Source organism: Larus michahellis, chromosome Z, assembly GCF_964199755.1.
Source record: "Larus michahellis chromosome Z, bLarMic1.1, whole genome shotgun sequence".
NCBI lineage: Eukaryota > Metazoa > Chordata > Aves > Charadriiformes > Laridae > Larus > Larus michahellis.
In genome coordinates, this window is record NC_133930.1 from 36,016,858 (window position 1) to 36,032,413 (window position 15,556).

At 39.3% G+C, this 15,556-nt stretch overlaps 1 protein-coding gene and 1 long non-coding RNA gene across 4 annotated transcripts in view; one reads left to right on the forward strand and one right to left on the reverse strand.

Moving 5' to 3' along the window:
- Positions 1–458, reverse strand: part of BNC2 (basonuclin zinc finger protein 2) — a 342,608-nt gene extending 342,150 nt beyond the window's left edge. For all 3 annotated transcript variants that reach the window (XR_012584895.1, XM_074569798.1, XM_074569800.1), the window contains exon 1: positions 419–458. Coding sequence is in view for 2 of the 3 variants with exons in the window: in XM_074569798.1 (XP_074425899.1) it covers positions 419–430 (12 nt within the window). In the remaining variant the exon portion in view is untranslated. The remainder of the gene's footprint in view (positions 1–418) is intronic.
- LOC141736101 (uncharacterized) overlaps positions 328–15,556 on the forward strand; it is a 35,565-nt gene continuing 20,336 nt past the window's right edge. Inside the window, exon 1 of the long non-coding RNA XR_012584896.1 lies at positions 328–507. This is a non-coding gene — a long non-coding RNA (uncharacterized LOC141736101). The remainder of the gene's footprint in view (positions 508–15,556) is intronic.

The window sequence follows — 15,556 nt, forward strand, 5'->3', positions numbered from 1 at the left end:
GCCAGGCGGGGGCTGCGGCAGAAGCCGCCCGCGCCCAGCTGTCAAAAACGCCCAGCGGCCGCCGCCAACTTCGCGGCGCAGGGCCGGCCGGGCGCCCCTCTCTGCCTGCCCGCTTCCCCCTCCTCTGCCCGGTTCCTCCTCGCAGCGGCCGGCAGCCTCCTCTCCCGCTGGTTCTCCTCCTCCTTATCGGCTCCAGGCGCCGCCGGAGCGAGCGAGCGAGAGAAGGCGGCGAGGAGAAAGGTTGCGGGGGGGAGCTGAGAAAAGGGAGGGAGACGGCGGAAAAATGAAGTGTAGCCCAGAGGAGGGGGGTCAGGAGCCGGGGGGGGGGGGGGAAGGGGGGGGAAGAGCGTTAGAAGGAAAGCGAAAAGTTAGGCAGACGGAAAGTTTTTGGTTGTGGTGCCGGTTTCCCGCTTCCCACCCATTGCTCCATCAGCTCCCGGGGCTCTGCGGCGGCGGCGGCGGCGGCTGCTGCTCGATGTGGGGATCTGAAGAAATTTTTGTAAAAGGGTGGGTGTTTTGTTTTTTTTTTTGGTTGGGTTCTGTGTTTTTTTTTCTGTTGGGGGGGGGGGGGGGAGAAGGAGGGAGGCGGGAGGAGGTGAGCCGTCACGGTTGTACGTTCGCAGGGAACAGACACGAGTCACATCTGTGCGCGACACGGAGCCAAAAAAACCCCGGCCGAAACCCGGCCCCGCCGGCGCCGGGGGAAGCGCGGGCGGCCGCGGCCCTCAGCGCGCAGGCACACAACGGCCGCCGAGCGCGCCTCCGGACGGAGGGAGGGAGGCAGGCAGGCAGGCAGGCAGGCAGGCAGGGAGCGCGCGCAGGGGCCACGGGGGTGGTGGTGGTGGTTGTGGGGCAGGGCCGTTCGGCGCCCGCCCGCACCGCCCGCCCCAGGGTTCGGCCCGCCGCCCGGAACGGTCGCTCCAGCTGCGGCTTCGCCCCGGCCACCTTTCCGGCCGGCGCGGCCCCTCGGCGGGAAAAGAGGGCTGTCCGGGGACGTCAGTCCCCCTCTTTTCTTGGCGCCTTACCCCTGCAAAATCTCGCCTCGCCTCCCCCCACCCATTTATGTTCCCGGTTTGAAGGGCTCTGCCGCATGTGGCCCGCTCAGGGCGCTGAAGCGGTGGCAGGTACCTTATGGTCGGCAAAAGGGAAGGTGACAGGAGGCTCTCATTCTCTATCTACAGGTACAGGTACCCATAGCCCAGCCCATCCGGCCATCCCTCGTGTTCTGCCTGTGAAGGCGCCGAGGGTCACTAGCGCTGCCAAAATTGTCTCCCTTCCTCAGGCTCTGTGTCAAATATCAGGCTGGGAGCGGATCTTAAAAAAATTGAACGTGAGGAGAACTTTTCAGGTGACCGGAAATACAAATATTAGGACGTTTTGTCTCCTGCTCCCTCTTGGTGTGACTGGACAGTTTGGTGACCCAGCAGGCACTGAGAAGAATTGAGAGACCGGTCAAGTATAGAAAATAGATAGCTGCCTGGCACTTCAGATTTTTCCTGCATCTGCTATGGACTAAAACCACAGCAAACTCTTAATGTAATGAACGGCATGTCCCTATGAATTACCAAGTTTCCAGGCTTTTTACCAGATTTTGCCGTCTTTCTTATTTGTGCATTTCCTGTGCCTGTTGGAAGAGGGAAGGGTGAATGATCTCTATTAGTATCAAAAATCAGGTTTTCCAAAAAACTGACTGGATGTATCTCAGTTTCATTGTGTTTTCTGCGTATTCGTCAGACCTTCATCAGGCGTAATATGCATCATCTTGTGGACAGAATTTGCAGTGTCCACACTTCATCAGGGTTAGTTTCGATCTTTGAACTGTAGAGAGCGTGTTTTAGGCTAGGGCAATGATGCAAAAGCATTTTGCATTTTTTAGGACTTTGCTTTTTTTTGTACCTTGACCAACAGAGACTTAGAGTAATTTATGGTCATTCTAAAGAATTCACAGGACTAATTAAGCCATGATTTCATGAGTTTTCTGTCGAAGGGGAGAGATACGAAAAAACTAGTTAATTATTTCAGAGTCACATTTTATTGTACATAAAGCCGCATTTGCCCTTTTGAACCAGTGGAGGGCCAAGAAGTTGCCAAAAAATTGTGTTCACACAGCCCCCTAGTGGTTAAAGCCTTGGCAACTTCACATCCGTGTCTCCTCACATGAAGGAGGGAGAATCCAAACTAGCTTCATGCAGATTAAAAGTAAAGTGCTGCAACCTTAGCTCGCAAAAGGCATGGTCACTTGCTAGAATAAAGATATTCCATGCCCATTGCAAGGCTAATCTTTACTATGCAGTTTCACAGAAGTGAGTCAAAGACTGTAAGCAGTTGCATCTTTGTGAAAGAAAAGGCTTATAGTAGGTAGACAGCCATACAACTAAATTTGAAAACAACTTTCCTTACTACTCTGGAAAAGTGAGGGTTTTTTTTAAACTGGGGCTCGGCATTAGAAGGAGGTATTCCTATATGCACTAAACCAATAGATTACAGTGATAGTAACCAATATCACACACTAAAAATTTTCCCTAAGCTTTGATCTATCATTTCAAACAAAGAACCTGTCAAGTGTAACACAATCATTAATAGCTCCCAGTTACTTTATTTTTAAAGATTTTAAGTAGTTTTATATGAAAACTAATAATGCCTCATGGCGTCATTCCTTTGTTATCTTGCTTGATACTTAATTCAGCTTTTTTAAACCTCCTTTTTTTTTTCCACCTGTCAATAAGCCAGTGGCTTTTGTATTGACAGTATATTACAGCCTCTTGAAAGCTGCTGAGGAGATAAAATAGCTGGAGGCAAGTTGGCTGTTGGGAGTTTTGATTCTTGGGTTGACAGTATGGGATTACAGGATAAACATTGTGGAATAAGACAATTCTGCTCAAAGGATAAGCAGCAAAATAGCTAACTGGTGACATTTGAATATACATCATCATTAGACTTCAGACTGAAGAAGCTCCAAGCTTTTCCAAAATTTTGCAGCTTTCAGGCACATACAGAATAGTGTTTTAAATTTGTGCTGAGTTCTTGCTTTCAAATTTGCCTAATATGTGGTATATCCTGAGATAATCCTGAGAAGATAGGGACCTTGTTTAAATACTGTACCATCCACCTGCACAGAGACTTTTGGTTCTTTATATTGCTGTAGTGACTGTGATATCAGCACACATCATAGATACTGCAGGAAATGGCATCAGATCTTTACTTGTTTACTTCAATTAACACGTCAAAAGACAGGGCACAGACTCAAGCTGTGTGATTTGCGGACATCATGTGTAAGATTTCAGAGTAGGGGCAAAGCCTAAACTTCTCCTTGCTTTTTAGACTAATGATATTTGTTAGTGAAGAAAGCAGTGTCTCTAACAATTTCAGTCTCATCAACAGGAATATTTATCCTATACAGCAAATACTTTCTCACTGTAGTTTTCCTTCAAAACCAGTTATAACCACCATAAGGAATTAGTGGTACTCATTGGTCTGAGATTGATTAGCATGAACAAAGTTAGTTAGAAACATATTTTTCTTCACTTTTATTTTGATTTTCCAGATTGGAGTACTGAGATGTTGCAAGTTTGAGATAGAGTCTGAGTAAGAACTGCAGCTTGAGAGGAATGCAAGTATAAGTCATCTAAATTGTGATGTCTCCGGAGTGTGGTATTTCTCTGCTGTCTTGACCTTCCTTCTCATGGAAGGAATTTACGGTTCACTTGAATCTTCTCCCCATTTTGAAAATTTGGAGGTGCAGTCCAGAGGATGTGTCCAGAGCAGAGGCGGGACATAAGGCACCAGTAGCCTATAGGTGCCTATAGCAGCAACATATCAAACTGAAATCCTCCATATTTTGGTGGGTGACAAGGTGAGAAAGAACACTTCTAGAGAATGGTATAATTGAAATGTAAATGAAAAAACAGTTCACCAGTAGAAAGAATCTCCAACAGAGAAATTATGCCCAATCCTGCATATAAAACCTAATTTCTGTAATCCACAATGAGTCAAGCGGAGAAGAACCTAATTCAGTGTAAAGATAACCCATCAGCATTTTAGACCAATACTGTTATGAAGTCCTAATCTTGTTACTCATTTTATTCAGAAACATGGCTGTAGCATCCACATGCATACTCAACATTTATATTAAGTTCCTATGCTGACTATTACTCTGCAATAGGTAGCATGCCTAGTATGACTTACACAAAAGGTAGGCTCCTACTTCCTATTAGAGATTTATCTTTTCCCTTTTAATTTATTTTCTTTTTTTTTCTTCTTTTTAAACATTTTTATTTGAGTTTTATGTTAGTTAGTCAGATTCTGACATTTTGGGAGAACTTCAACCGTCTTCAAGAATTAGGAAATAATATCTGGGCATTTATTATAAAAAAAGGGTCTAATGCTTTCCCTGGCAAACTAAAATTTCCTGGTGTTCTAGAGGAAGAGTGTGAAATTTGATGCAGTGTAGGCAGGGCATCAAGGATACTACTTCTGAAGGAGTTCACCTAAACTTCGCTATGGGCTACAGGGACCTGAGCCAAGAAGTGAAAAACTAGTGACCAGTTTTGTTTAAAGTGAGTTGCTGGGGATTACACAGGATTTAAGAGACAGGGGTAGAATCAAATTGTCCAGGGTGGGATTTAACTGCTTCACCTGCTTTAATTGTAGGTCTGTCTTTCTCTTTCTGTCTCATTCATCACACACCTTAAAAGTTCAGCAGTAGATTAAGCAGCAGTCTTAACAAAGAAGCTTCATTCATTATACAGACACTCATTTTCATTTAGAGAACATCACCCATTCTGTGTACTTGATACAGACAGGTCTTGCAGGGAGAAAACAGTACATGCTTGTACAATTTCAGACACCATGTACTCATCACATGAAAGGGCTGAATTAATGTTGTATAGACACTCATAAGGAAAACATTTCTTAACTTCTGAACATGTAACTTTCTAACCCCTGTTAACCAACTGACAAAATTCACTGTAAAGTTCATGGACGTATGTCAAATAATAATACAGATACTTTAGTGTTCTAAGTCAAAAGCATTTTTGTCATTCAGGAAGTGAATTTAAGAGCAGCTAATTACGTTTCCTTTGCCTTTTGCACTAAAATTCTGAAGGTGATTTGAAGTCTTTCCAGCACTTAAGTATTGCTAGATCCTCCCAGTCATAATGGTGTTTTTTTGAGATGAAAAAAGGTTTTCTGCAGCATATCCATCTTTTTTCTTTTTGTACCATAGCCTCTGTACACAGTGTTTTCTAACTCTCTTTTAAAGGTTGCTACCACACAGTTTGATTTATTCTAAACTTTCCCAAATGCATTAGCAGATGTTCTTAAAGACAAACGTGCTTCCAGTACTTTATGAGCTCAGCTGAAAGAGTATATATTAAAAGCAATAGATATAGGTGTTACTTTGTAGTTCTGCAACAGCTTGTAAGGGACATTCGAAGGTTTTAGACATGAGCGAAGAAAAAAAACCTGTTCAGCCCACTTTAGAGATGAAGAGAATAAGGTACAGTAAGTTTCAGCAAGTTCCTTAAAGTAGTAAAGAAAGTAAAAATACTTATTTTGGATCTATTTGCTAGTTCTGTGATCATCTTTTCTCCAATAAGAATACACACATTTATATTTAAGAGCTCTCTAGTTTCACGTTTCTTTCTCTGTTGTCACTTCCAATCTCTGTCCATCAAAATTGTTTTCTGTAGCTTGGTAATTGCTAGTCAGAGACCACACGTGGTGTTCTATATGCGTTCTGGAATATGTCTCAGCTTATCTCATATAACACTTGAGGGTATTTTTCCCAAGTGAATCTCAATGTTTTTCAGTTCTCTTAGTGTTTTACCATTTGTTTTCCTTATATTACTCCAGTCAAAAGTGATTGCCTTGGAGAGTTAGTTACAAGCATGATGGGAAAGTCTCTCTTTTTTCTTACCCAGTTTAACTGCTTTAGTCTTGAACTTTAATTGTTGATGGGATGTTACTTCTTTTATCCTGCTATCTTACAGTAAGCATTTTTGCACTTAACTTGCTTTCGTAAATGACCTTTAACAAATAAAATGCCCCAGTCACAGCCAATAGTGATTGGTGGCTCAGTATCTTAAAAGCAACAAAAATGTCAAATGTAATATTGGAAGGCAAGTCACAAAATCTGTCATGTCGAGTCTTGAAAGATTACTGCTAACATTTCCCTACTTTTAGCAGAACAATTTTTCTGCTATTTACACCTTGCTTAAATGGAGACTTAAAATGGATGTGGCAACCTAAGGTGAATTCAGTACAGAACATTAAAGCAAGCTTTAAGTAAAGTGGCATAATGATTCCTTAAGCATCATAACAACTTTATTCCTTTTTTATTTCTTTTATAATTGCTTCAAATATTAAAATACAATTTGATTTTCATGTCAAGAGAAATAAAAAAAGGCAGAAGAATTGACAGCTTCATCCTTGCCTTCTTCCCAAAGACCAACTTTTAGATTTTGACCTCTCCTAGCAGAGGATTCAGCTACTCTTAACAGCTACTTACTAGGGCTTGTTTGAACTTGAGCTTGGTTCTAAGCCTCACTTCCAAAGATCTAGTTAGAATGCCAGACTCTGGCTGCTCTTGAGTACAACTACTTTGTTGAGGACATCTGCTAGACGACTTCTCTTTTGCACATTGAGGCCAGGTGCAATTGCAAAAAGAAAGTGTAGACTTTGCTATAGGCATTGCTTAAAATCTGAGGAACCTGGAGAAACTAGGAAATGAAAATACTGTGTCCAAAAACTACTTAGCTTTTTGAAGTACTTTTTCATCCATGCACTTCTACCACTGGATCACAAGCCAAATACTGTTCGGAATTGACAGTGCTATCCAGATAGAACTCTGAATTTAATTTCTGTCCTTTGGCTGCCCCACTTTCAGTTAGTTTGATTTTACATCCACAGGGTTCATCTTGGACCTTGGACCAATTTCTCCAAGTTTGTGGATGACCTAGTTGTATTTTCTGAATTAAAAATACTAAATTGACCCCACCTGTATACATGCATATATATATATAAAATGAATAAAAGGAATTTGTTCCATGTGTACACCAATGGACAATGAGAGTAAGGCAAATAGTGAACTGTTGGCTAAATGGTTCTTTTTAAAACCTCAAAATGTTTTAGAGTAAATTCAAAAATCAAATGCGAATCTTCCAGTATTCTTAACTCTTCTAGTTCATGAGTCTCAGTTATGCAGGGCAGGAGAGTCTTTCATTATATTTTATTTCAATGATAGAAAAATTTGACTTTCTACTATGAAAGCTAGTTTACAAATATGCTTAGAGAGACTTTCCGTAATCCACCCTACCAGTACTGTGACTGAATACCTTTCTCAGAGCAGAGCTAGATGTGAGGAGGACAGGGCAATGGCTTTAAAGAAGAGACAAAGGAAGTTACACTTGAAGGAGTGCAAGAAACTCTTTGTGAAATACTCTCCCAGAAAGGCGGGCTATTCTTAGAATATGGCATTAAGTCTGTAGCAACTGAAGTTCTCTGTGTAAAATTATGCCATTTATGGTGAGCATTTTAATGTGACCCTCTATTTCTGATTTCTTAGGTGCATCTGAGAGGCTTCTGTATGCACGTATCCTCTGCCCTGCGACTTCAGCAAACGAGTATACCATGTGCAAGCAAAAGACCTATTTATGTTTGATACATATAAGTAAAAAAAGTAGCACTCTGATTGCCTTTGTGATCTGGACACCACAATTTCAAATGTTTTAGTACTCAGAAGCATCAAAACAATTATAACAGTTGCTGCAAAAAAATAGAAGCCATATAATAACACACACACACTCCCCCGAACCCACCCCACTCCTCACAGCCCCACCCCACCCATGATCTTGCACTGAGAAACAGCGTTAAAACCTGTCCCAGTCCAAGGTGGCAACATCTTTCCACAGATCGCTGTGATGAGGTCAAGTTTCTTCTGCCTGACCTGTTACTGCCAATTAGTGGGTATTGCTCTGACAGCAAACTAAATTTATTACTACTAAGGAAGAAATGCCACAAGCTGTGAGATAAGAACTTTGACAACTGTTACACAATCAAGATCTCAGTAGCAGTTATTTGGCATCTTCAGTTCGGTGACATGACTAGCAACTGCAATATTTGAGCTTAAAATATCAGCTTTACAACTCCATAGCCTGTACTGAATAATCACAGAATTAGCTGAATCTTCAGATACATGTGCCTAGCAGCTACAGTCTTGTGGGTTTTGGTGGTGTGGAAAGTACGTGAATCCAAGCTTTATTGTCAGTGCCTCCCATAACATTATTGCTATTTCCTGTTTCAGTCTTTAATAATATAGGGCAGGTTAGGGTTTCAATATGTTTTCTTCTCTTTTTTTTTGCCTTGAAAGTTTATAGAATGGTTGAAATACAGTCCAAGTCACATTTTTAAAAGGAAGCTGGATAGTTACTGTCTGCATTCTTCTAACTCATTTCACATATTTCTCTTAAAAGACAAAAAGTACTTCCTTGTAACCGCTTCAGCTTTTTTGTGTTCTTATTCCTTTACAGACCAAACACGCAGACACACACACATGCACTAGCAAGCATTTCTTAGTGCTCTGTAAGAGGTGTTGATAGAATAGAAATCATTACTTAAAAATGGGAGCTAAAATAAATTCTGTATGTGACAGGAAGGATGATTTTTAATTGGAGTGCCACGTTTATGCGGAGGAAAGACGCAAACATCTGGTCCTCCATCTATAGTTTTAGGAGGCATTTATTCAGGAAATCTGTTGTAGAAGCATACCAATGGATAAATTTTTCCAGTCTCCAGATGAAAATGCTCTTCATCAGGAGCGCAACTAGCTTAGAATATCTCATTTAGTAACAGACAGGCATCAAAACAAATACATAATGAACTACTTCTAGCTCTCATAGTACTTCACTCTCTATTTGCCTTATTGAAAAGAACTTTACTCACCTCCAGGTTTTAAAGCACTCTCACCTCCAGGTTTTAAAGCACTTTATTGTATTATCGTAAAGTCTAGGCCAATAACTTGGTTCTAAATTTAATCACTGATACCAGTAAAAATAAATCTGTCAATATAAAGTATCAACAGGTTACTGGTATTGTGTCTTTTAGATGAAAAGTAGGCATTGTGATGGTGAGCAGGAGACACAAACCATTCAGCATCAGCACTGTATATGATGAAGAGAGGTATGTTACTTCATTTTAAACTGGATCTGTGAGGTCTGTATGTCACCTTGAATTAATGCAACTGCAGAGTTTTGGATCTGGATGAAATCTCAGCACTTCTATCTGTATTGAGACAAGATTTGTATGTGTAGAACGTGTCTAAGAGCTAATGGTCCAGAACTTTCTAAAAAGTCGCACTATACCCTCCATAAGTGGAGGGTATAGTGCGGAGTATGTGTATACATATATCCAGTACTTCACTACCTTTAATGGTAGATTTTCCTAATAGCTAAACAAAATATTTTTTTCCCTATAAATAAACTGATTCCTTCTTGTCCTATTCTAGACAGACCTCATAGCAGACTTTTGAACACTGGAAAATTTTCATCATGTCCTCTTCAGACTTCCACCTTCACATAGATGAAACAATGCCTTTTCCTTTAAGCATTCCTCACAGGTTGTATTTCTGAAAATTATTAGCACTCTTGTTGCTTTTCCCTGAGTACTACTCAACTTACTATAAATGTTAGCAAGTTCACTGGACTGATTTGCAAATAGTTTTCTAGCTGAAGCTTCACATGATCCATAGACAATAGAGTAATTACCTCGTGTATTTTACATACAATGATTTTGTACAATGATTAAAATGGCATTTGCCTTTTAATACCATGCTGATCTAGTCAGTTTATGTTCCACCGTAGCTTAATCTCCACATCTGTATTACTGCGATCCACAATATCCAAGGTGATAGTCTTTTTTATTTTTACCTTACTGTGTTGTTGTTTACCAGTTACTTTTAAACAATCCCTTCTTATCTGCTTTCAGTTTATCAAGACCATATAAAATATGCTTTACTCTGTCACCAAAGTTGTTACTAAAATTATGATCAACTTGTAATTGTCAAAATTCCTCTGTTCCAATAAGCCAGGCATTTCAAGACACAGATGAGACAAGTAGTTGTGACTCTGCTGATACAAAGATTGACAGCTCAGTTACAAAAACAGTACAGATGTTATCAAGTGGGACAGAAACCAAGCTAATAAATGCTTTTACATTATTCTAAACCCCCATTGTAGATAGCCTGGTAGCTCTGTGCAGAATTAGCTTGTATCCTGAAAAGCTTATCCATTCAGGTTTGACTACAGCCTTGCCAGTAAAGCACAGTGGAGTTACACTGACAAACTAGCGAAGACCCGTGCCGCCTTCTCTGAAAACTACCTTCTAAGACCTACCCAGGATAATAATTTTTGTGGATGCTAAGCTCCGGTTGGCTTGACGTAGAGCTGTACATTTACTTAACATTGGTAGAAGCACTTAACATCAGTAAAAACTAGATCAACCATAATGACATATTCTCAAGTTTGAATACTGTATTTCAGATTTCCTGGTATTTCATGCGTGGCCCTCTTCTTTGTAAAATCACCCTGAGAACAGCAACAGTTCAGCATTTGCCTGCTGTGCATCTTCAGAGATTCTTGTATGAAAGATGTTATATAGACACGAACATAGCTGTCTGTTTGGTCAAGTACGCAAAAGCAAGGAATCAAATTGAAGTCTTTTGCACTGTCTTGCAGACCACTAACCACAGTAAAGATATTTGGCTGGCCCAGAACTAACATGTGATACTTAAGTCATATCCAGACTGGGGATTTCTTAAATCACTGTATTCTCAGGAAGAAATAATTTTTGGACTGAGGGCAGGATGATTGTTTTGTCTTCTTGTAAATCTTTTCAGATACTAGCTGTGATTACACTATGAAATAAGAGATCTCTCCAGTGTGATATTCACTAAATGAATCACTCAGATCACGGCCAAAATTAGAAACCTGTGAAACTTATAGGACTGTCTGTTCAGAGTAGAAAAGTATTTGTTTGCAGAAATGTGTTTATGTAAGGAACAAGAATCAATTCAAACAGCGGAATTAGACAGCTTTCAGGTAAAGGCTGCCCAAAGATACATAGCACTTGCAAAGTTGCAAAGCCTTTAGGTGTATTAGAAGAAATTAGTTTGTCTTATGCAGACGGTACTACGCATCTGAATTTGACTTTTAAAAATTGTTCCACATTTAAAATTGGTTACAGTAGTCTTTATTAGTACAGAGTTTCAAGAATGAAAGCGTTCAAGCCATGCAGGAAACGCAAACGCACGCCACACAAAGGAAAGTTTGGATCTGTGAATTAGATCGGATAGGTTGAGAGTAATTTCACCCTATGCTTTAATGCGTAACTCAGGCACAATTTAACAAGGAATGGGTATACTTCATCCCCTCTTGGTAATTTTCATTCATGTTCATGTGTCTTGTGAACTTCCCTCAATCATTTGTCATTAAAATCAGTTCTACTGGCAGTCAGGTCTCCACGCTGAGAGCTAGGAAGGAAAATAGTTATGATTAAAGAGACATACAGCTGCTATTACTAACCCTGAATAGTTTATTTTGGACACCCTAGAATATAACTTTCTTTTCTTTTTTTCCCACTTTTGGGTAAAAGCTTGGGTGTGTGCTTGAAAAAACAGGTGTCCAACAAGGGTGGAGAATGCCCATTTGTTATCTGATTCTGCTGTTTAGGCAGTGTAGCGTATTTGAGATAAACAGCAACATTGAAAACAACATAGTTGTTATCATTAATTACTTAAGACAAATAGATATATTTACTTTGATTTCCACAAACATAGGACTCTTAGTGAGAGGGGCCACAATCGCATTCAGCCTAAGCCCTTTCCTATAGCTTAAAAGAAATTTCAGACTCTACATATTTTTATCTTATTTTTTGTGGTACATTAAAATAAATTCTGTAATTGCTTTCCCTTATTAACATCAATGGAAGGGCAAATAAGTGGAAGCAGGTCATATTCAAAATTCTGTTGAATGCATGAAGTGAACAAAAGTAACTGCTTTCAGTTCTCTTAGAAGGAACTAGTAGTCCATCTCAGGAAGTAGTTAACTACTTGTCAAACTCTTCAGAGAAGTTTGTGTTGATATTGTTTAATAATGCAGTTTCTGTACCCTTAGCAGATCATCCAGGTACAAAAAGTGTATTGGTGTTTAATTATAAGCAACTATTTTAAAGAACACCTGTTGACACCGATCATTCAATCCTTAGTAACGTTGACAGCTGCACTTCTAGACAGTCTACCTGATTCAGACACTTATTTTCATCCTACTGCAGAATTTCTTCTGTGAGTACTCAGAATTGCTTGTCCCAATGTATTTTGCCCTCTATACTGATCTAAAACTTCCAAGTGACTTATTTAACTAAATGATTCCTCTCCTTGTTCTAGTTCTGCCACTTTCTCATGTTATCATTGGCTGCTGCTTCTCTAGTCACCATAAACAGCTGTATTCTCAAACTCTCTCCACTTCTTCCTCTGCTGTCCATGTTAGATAGTATAATCTCCAAAGAGTAGTAACATTCAACTAGTAACTAACAATGACTTCTCTTTTAACCCTCAAGCGACTTATCTTTCACTCTCTTCCTTTCCATCCTGAGACAGAATTTCTTCCATGAATTAAAAATAAGGAAAAGGATTGAGTATTTAGATGAACCAAAATTGACATGGAAATATATAAATTACTCAACTAATTTTCCACATAAAATAATTTATACAACATATATCACATTAGTAAATATAATTCTTACTTTGGAGTGCCTTTTGGCACTTAGTAGTAGCAAGCATGTCTTCTGGATCAAAGATGCTGTGATCTTAACATATATATTATAAATTCTTTGTATCAGCAGAAGTACTTTTTCAAGACTGCACTTATTTTTACATATTAACAAAGATGCTATTCACAACCAGAGGTACATACCAATCTGTAAATACTAGAAGCAGTTACTCTAGAGGAGCAATATCTCATGGGGCACTCCAGGGATCCTTGGGAAAATTGGGTTCAATTTTTTTTTCCCTTCTTAGATGATCTTAAAGGTCTCTTCCAACTGTAATGATTCTGATTCTACAATTATTCTTTTTTTGTGTGACCTCAGCCAAATTACAGGCTCTTTGTGGTTCAGTTCCTCCTGTGTAAAATGGATGTTACAAGAAGTTTCCAACTTACAGGAATAGAGAGATGTACACTCAGCTATGAGATGAAGACAGTGGTCATTACATATACTACACTGCAATAGTGCAGCTTTTGACAAAAAGAAAATTTTTTCATCTGTACAGGAGATCAAGCTCTCTTGGAACTGTGTAATTTTGTGCAAATCTTACAAATTTCTGCTACAAATACAAGGTGTATTTCCTGACTTTGTTGCACCTAGTGTAAACATATGGCAGGGTAAATTTTTATAAAATTATAGAAATATTCCAGAGCACTCCAGTGTATGCTTTTCTGCCACTAGGAAGAGGCTGAGAGGGCAAAATAGACGATAGATAAAAATTACATTGCTGAGACACTGCTAAGATACAATTGTGAGAAGAGTAATGAAAAAGCTCACTGTACAGAATCCATTTAATGGCTTGTAGCAAAGGCAGGCAAATGGAGATTATGATGCAAGGCAACGTAGTAATGTTTGTGAAGTCCCCTGTTAAATGAAAGGAAAAAATTGAACATGTAGAACAGATAAAGAAGTATAAGAGCTTGCATATAAAATAAGGAGGAATGGAAGAGTTGGATACATAGCCTCTGTCACTTACCCCTATCTTTCAATTTTTATGTCATTTTTGCAAGTAAAAAGTAGTATCTGATCACTTTATTTCTACTGTAGTAAATCGATCGTTTTCCACAATACAATTTACACCTATGTTTTCTTTCCTGATTTGAGGCATATATTCAATTATCTTTCAAATCTTTTACAGGTTTTTTTACGGTATTTCTTGTTTTCATAATCTCATTTGCCTGCCCTCAAACACCTTTCTTCCATTTGCTTCCAAACCAATCTTTGATGCTTTTAAATTTCATTTTCATTTAGTTCTGTATGTTGAAGAAATATTTCCCTTAAGATTTTAAGACAGTCAAAAATTATACTAAATACAACATAGCTACTAGCGAAAAGAGACAAATTATTTTTCTTTGGAGAACTAGCATGCACAATGCCATGAGTTGCATCATGTAGTAAAATGTGGATGCTTTTCGTCCTTCCCTAAAAAAGTGCTCCTAAAAATATTCAAATGCAACAGGCAAATTGCATGCCTTTCTAACATTTGGGAGCAAAAAAGGCTCCTGGTCAATTTACTATCTACTTTAGGTCTATTTACTTTATATTATTTCAGAATATGACCATCAGTGAAAAGGCATCAACACTGAAAGTTTTGTAATAAAACTCCTGCATCACTACAGGGCTTCCTTCCTTCCTTTATGAAAGCAAGTCATTCATACAGTACTCTTAAGAAGGAACCAACTATGTAGTAGACAGTACCAATTCACCAAGGTGGGGAAAGAATTTGGATATAAAGGCATTCAGCCTCAGGAAGGGGAGAATCTGCAGGGCAACAGATTACAAGTGGTCAGAAAGAGAAGTATTGATAGAATCCAGCAAAGACAAAGCAAAGAAAGTGACAAATCTCAAAGAGAATGAAGAAGAGAAAAGTGTCCCATCAGGAAGACGGCAAGTATTGTCATGAGGCAAGGAAGGGCAGTACTTGCAGAGAAGACAGCAAGAGGCATTTGGTTAACTGCTGAGAGAGACGAATACCGTCAGAAAAAAGATTATGTTAGGGTCAGCTGTGGGGTCACTGATTATGGAAAAAAGATACTTAGAGGAAAAGACACATGGAAGAACATTTAGACTATTAGAAAGCTTAGAAACTTTTAGACTGTTATTCAAAGAAACTGTGACCACAGAAGCTGTGCACTTACTAAATATCAGAGTGAAAAATAGCATAAAGAGGCCACAAACACAAATAAGTAATGACCAGAGCACCACCTCAGAACAAGCTCAGGCCTGCAGAAATAATCTGAGAGCCCGAGGGGATTCAGCTTCAAAGGGAACCCTAGATGCTAGGTATAGAACCCATGGGATTTGTTCTGTATTCTTTTGGAATGCCTATGTACTCATGTAGGGCATGAGTCAAAAATACTTATTTTACGACAGGTCTTTCCATCTCTTTTGAGGCTGGAAAGTATTATCTTAATTTAATAGATTATTTAGTTAGTAGAAATCTGACAAATGTCAATGCTACGTTACAAGAGACAAAGCTGCGAAGAAATAAAATATCAGGCTTTTACTACTCAAGGTAGTGCTGATTGTACTCTTCATGAAGTAGGTTCCTGTTGACTGCTGAGTCCTTGGTCTGTAAGGCCTAGTGTTGATACATAAATCCTCCTGGTTAAGCTTTACACTTCTTTCTCTCCCTGTCCTGAAAATACTTTTTTCATTGTAGATTGATTAGTCTCTAGTCACAATAAGTGGTAAGAAAATGGAAACAAGTTTCTCTCAGGTATTTGTTCAAGGTTTTCTG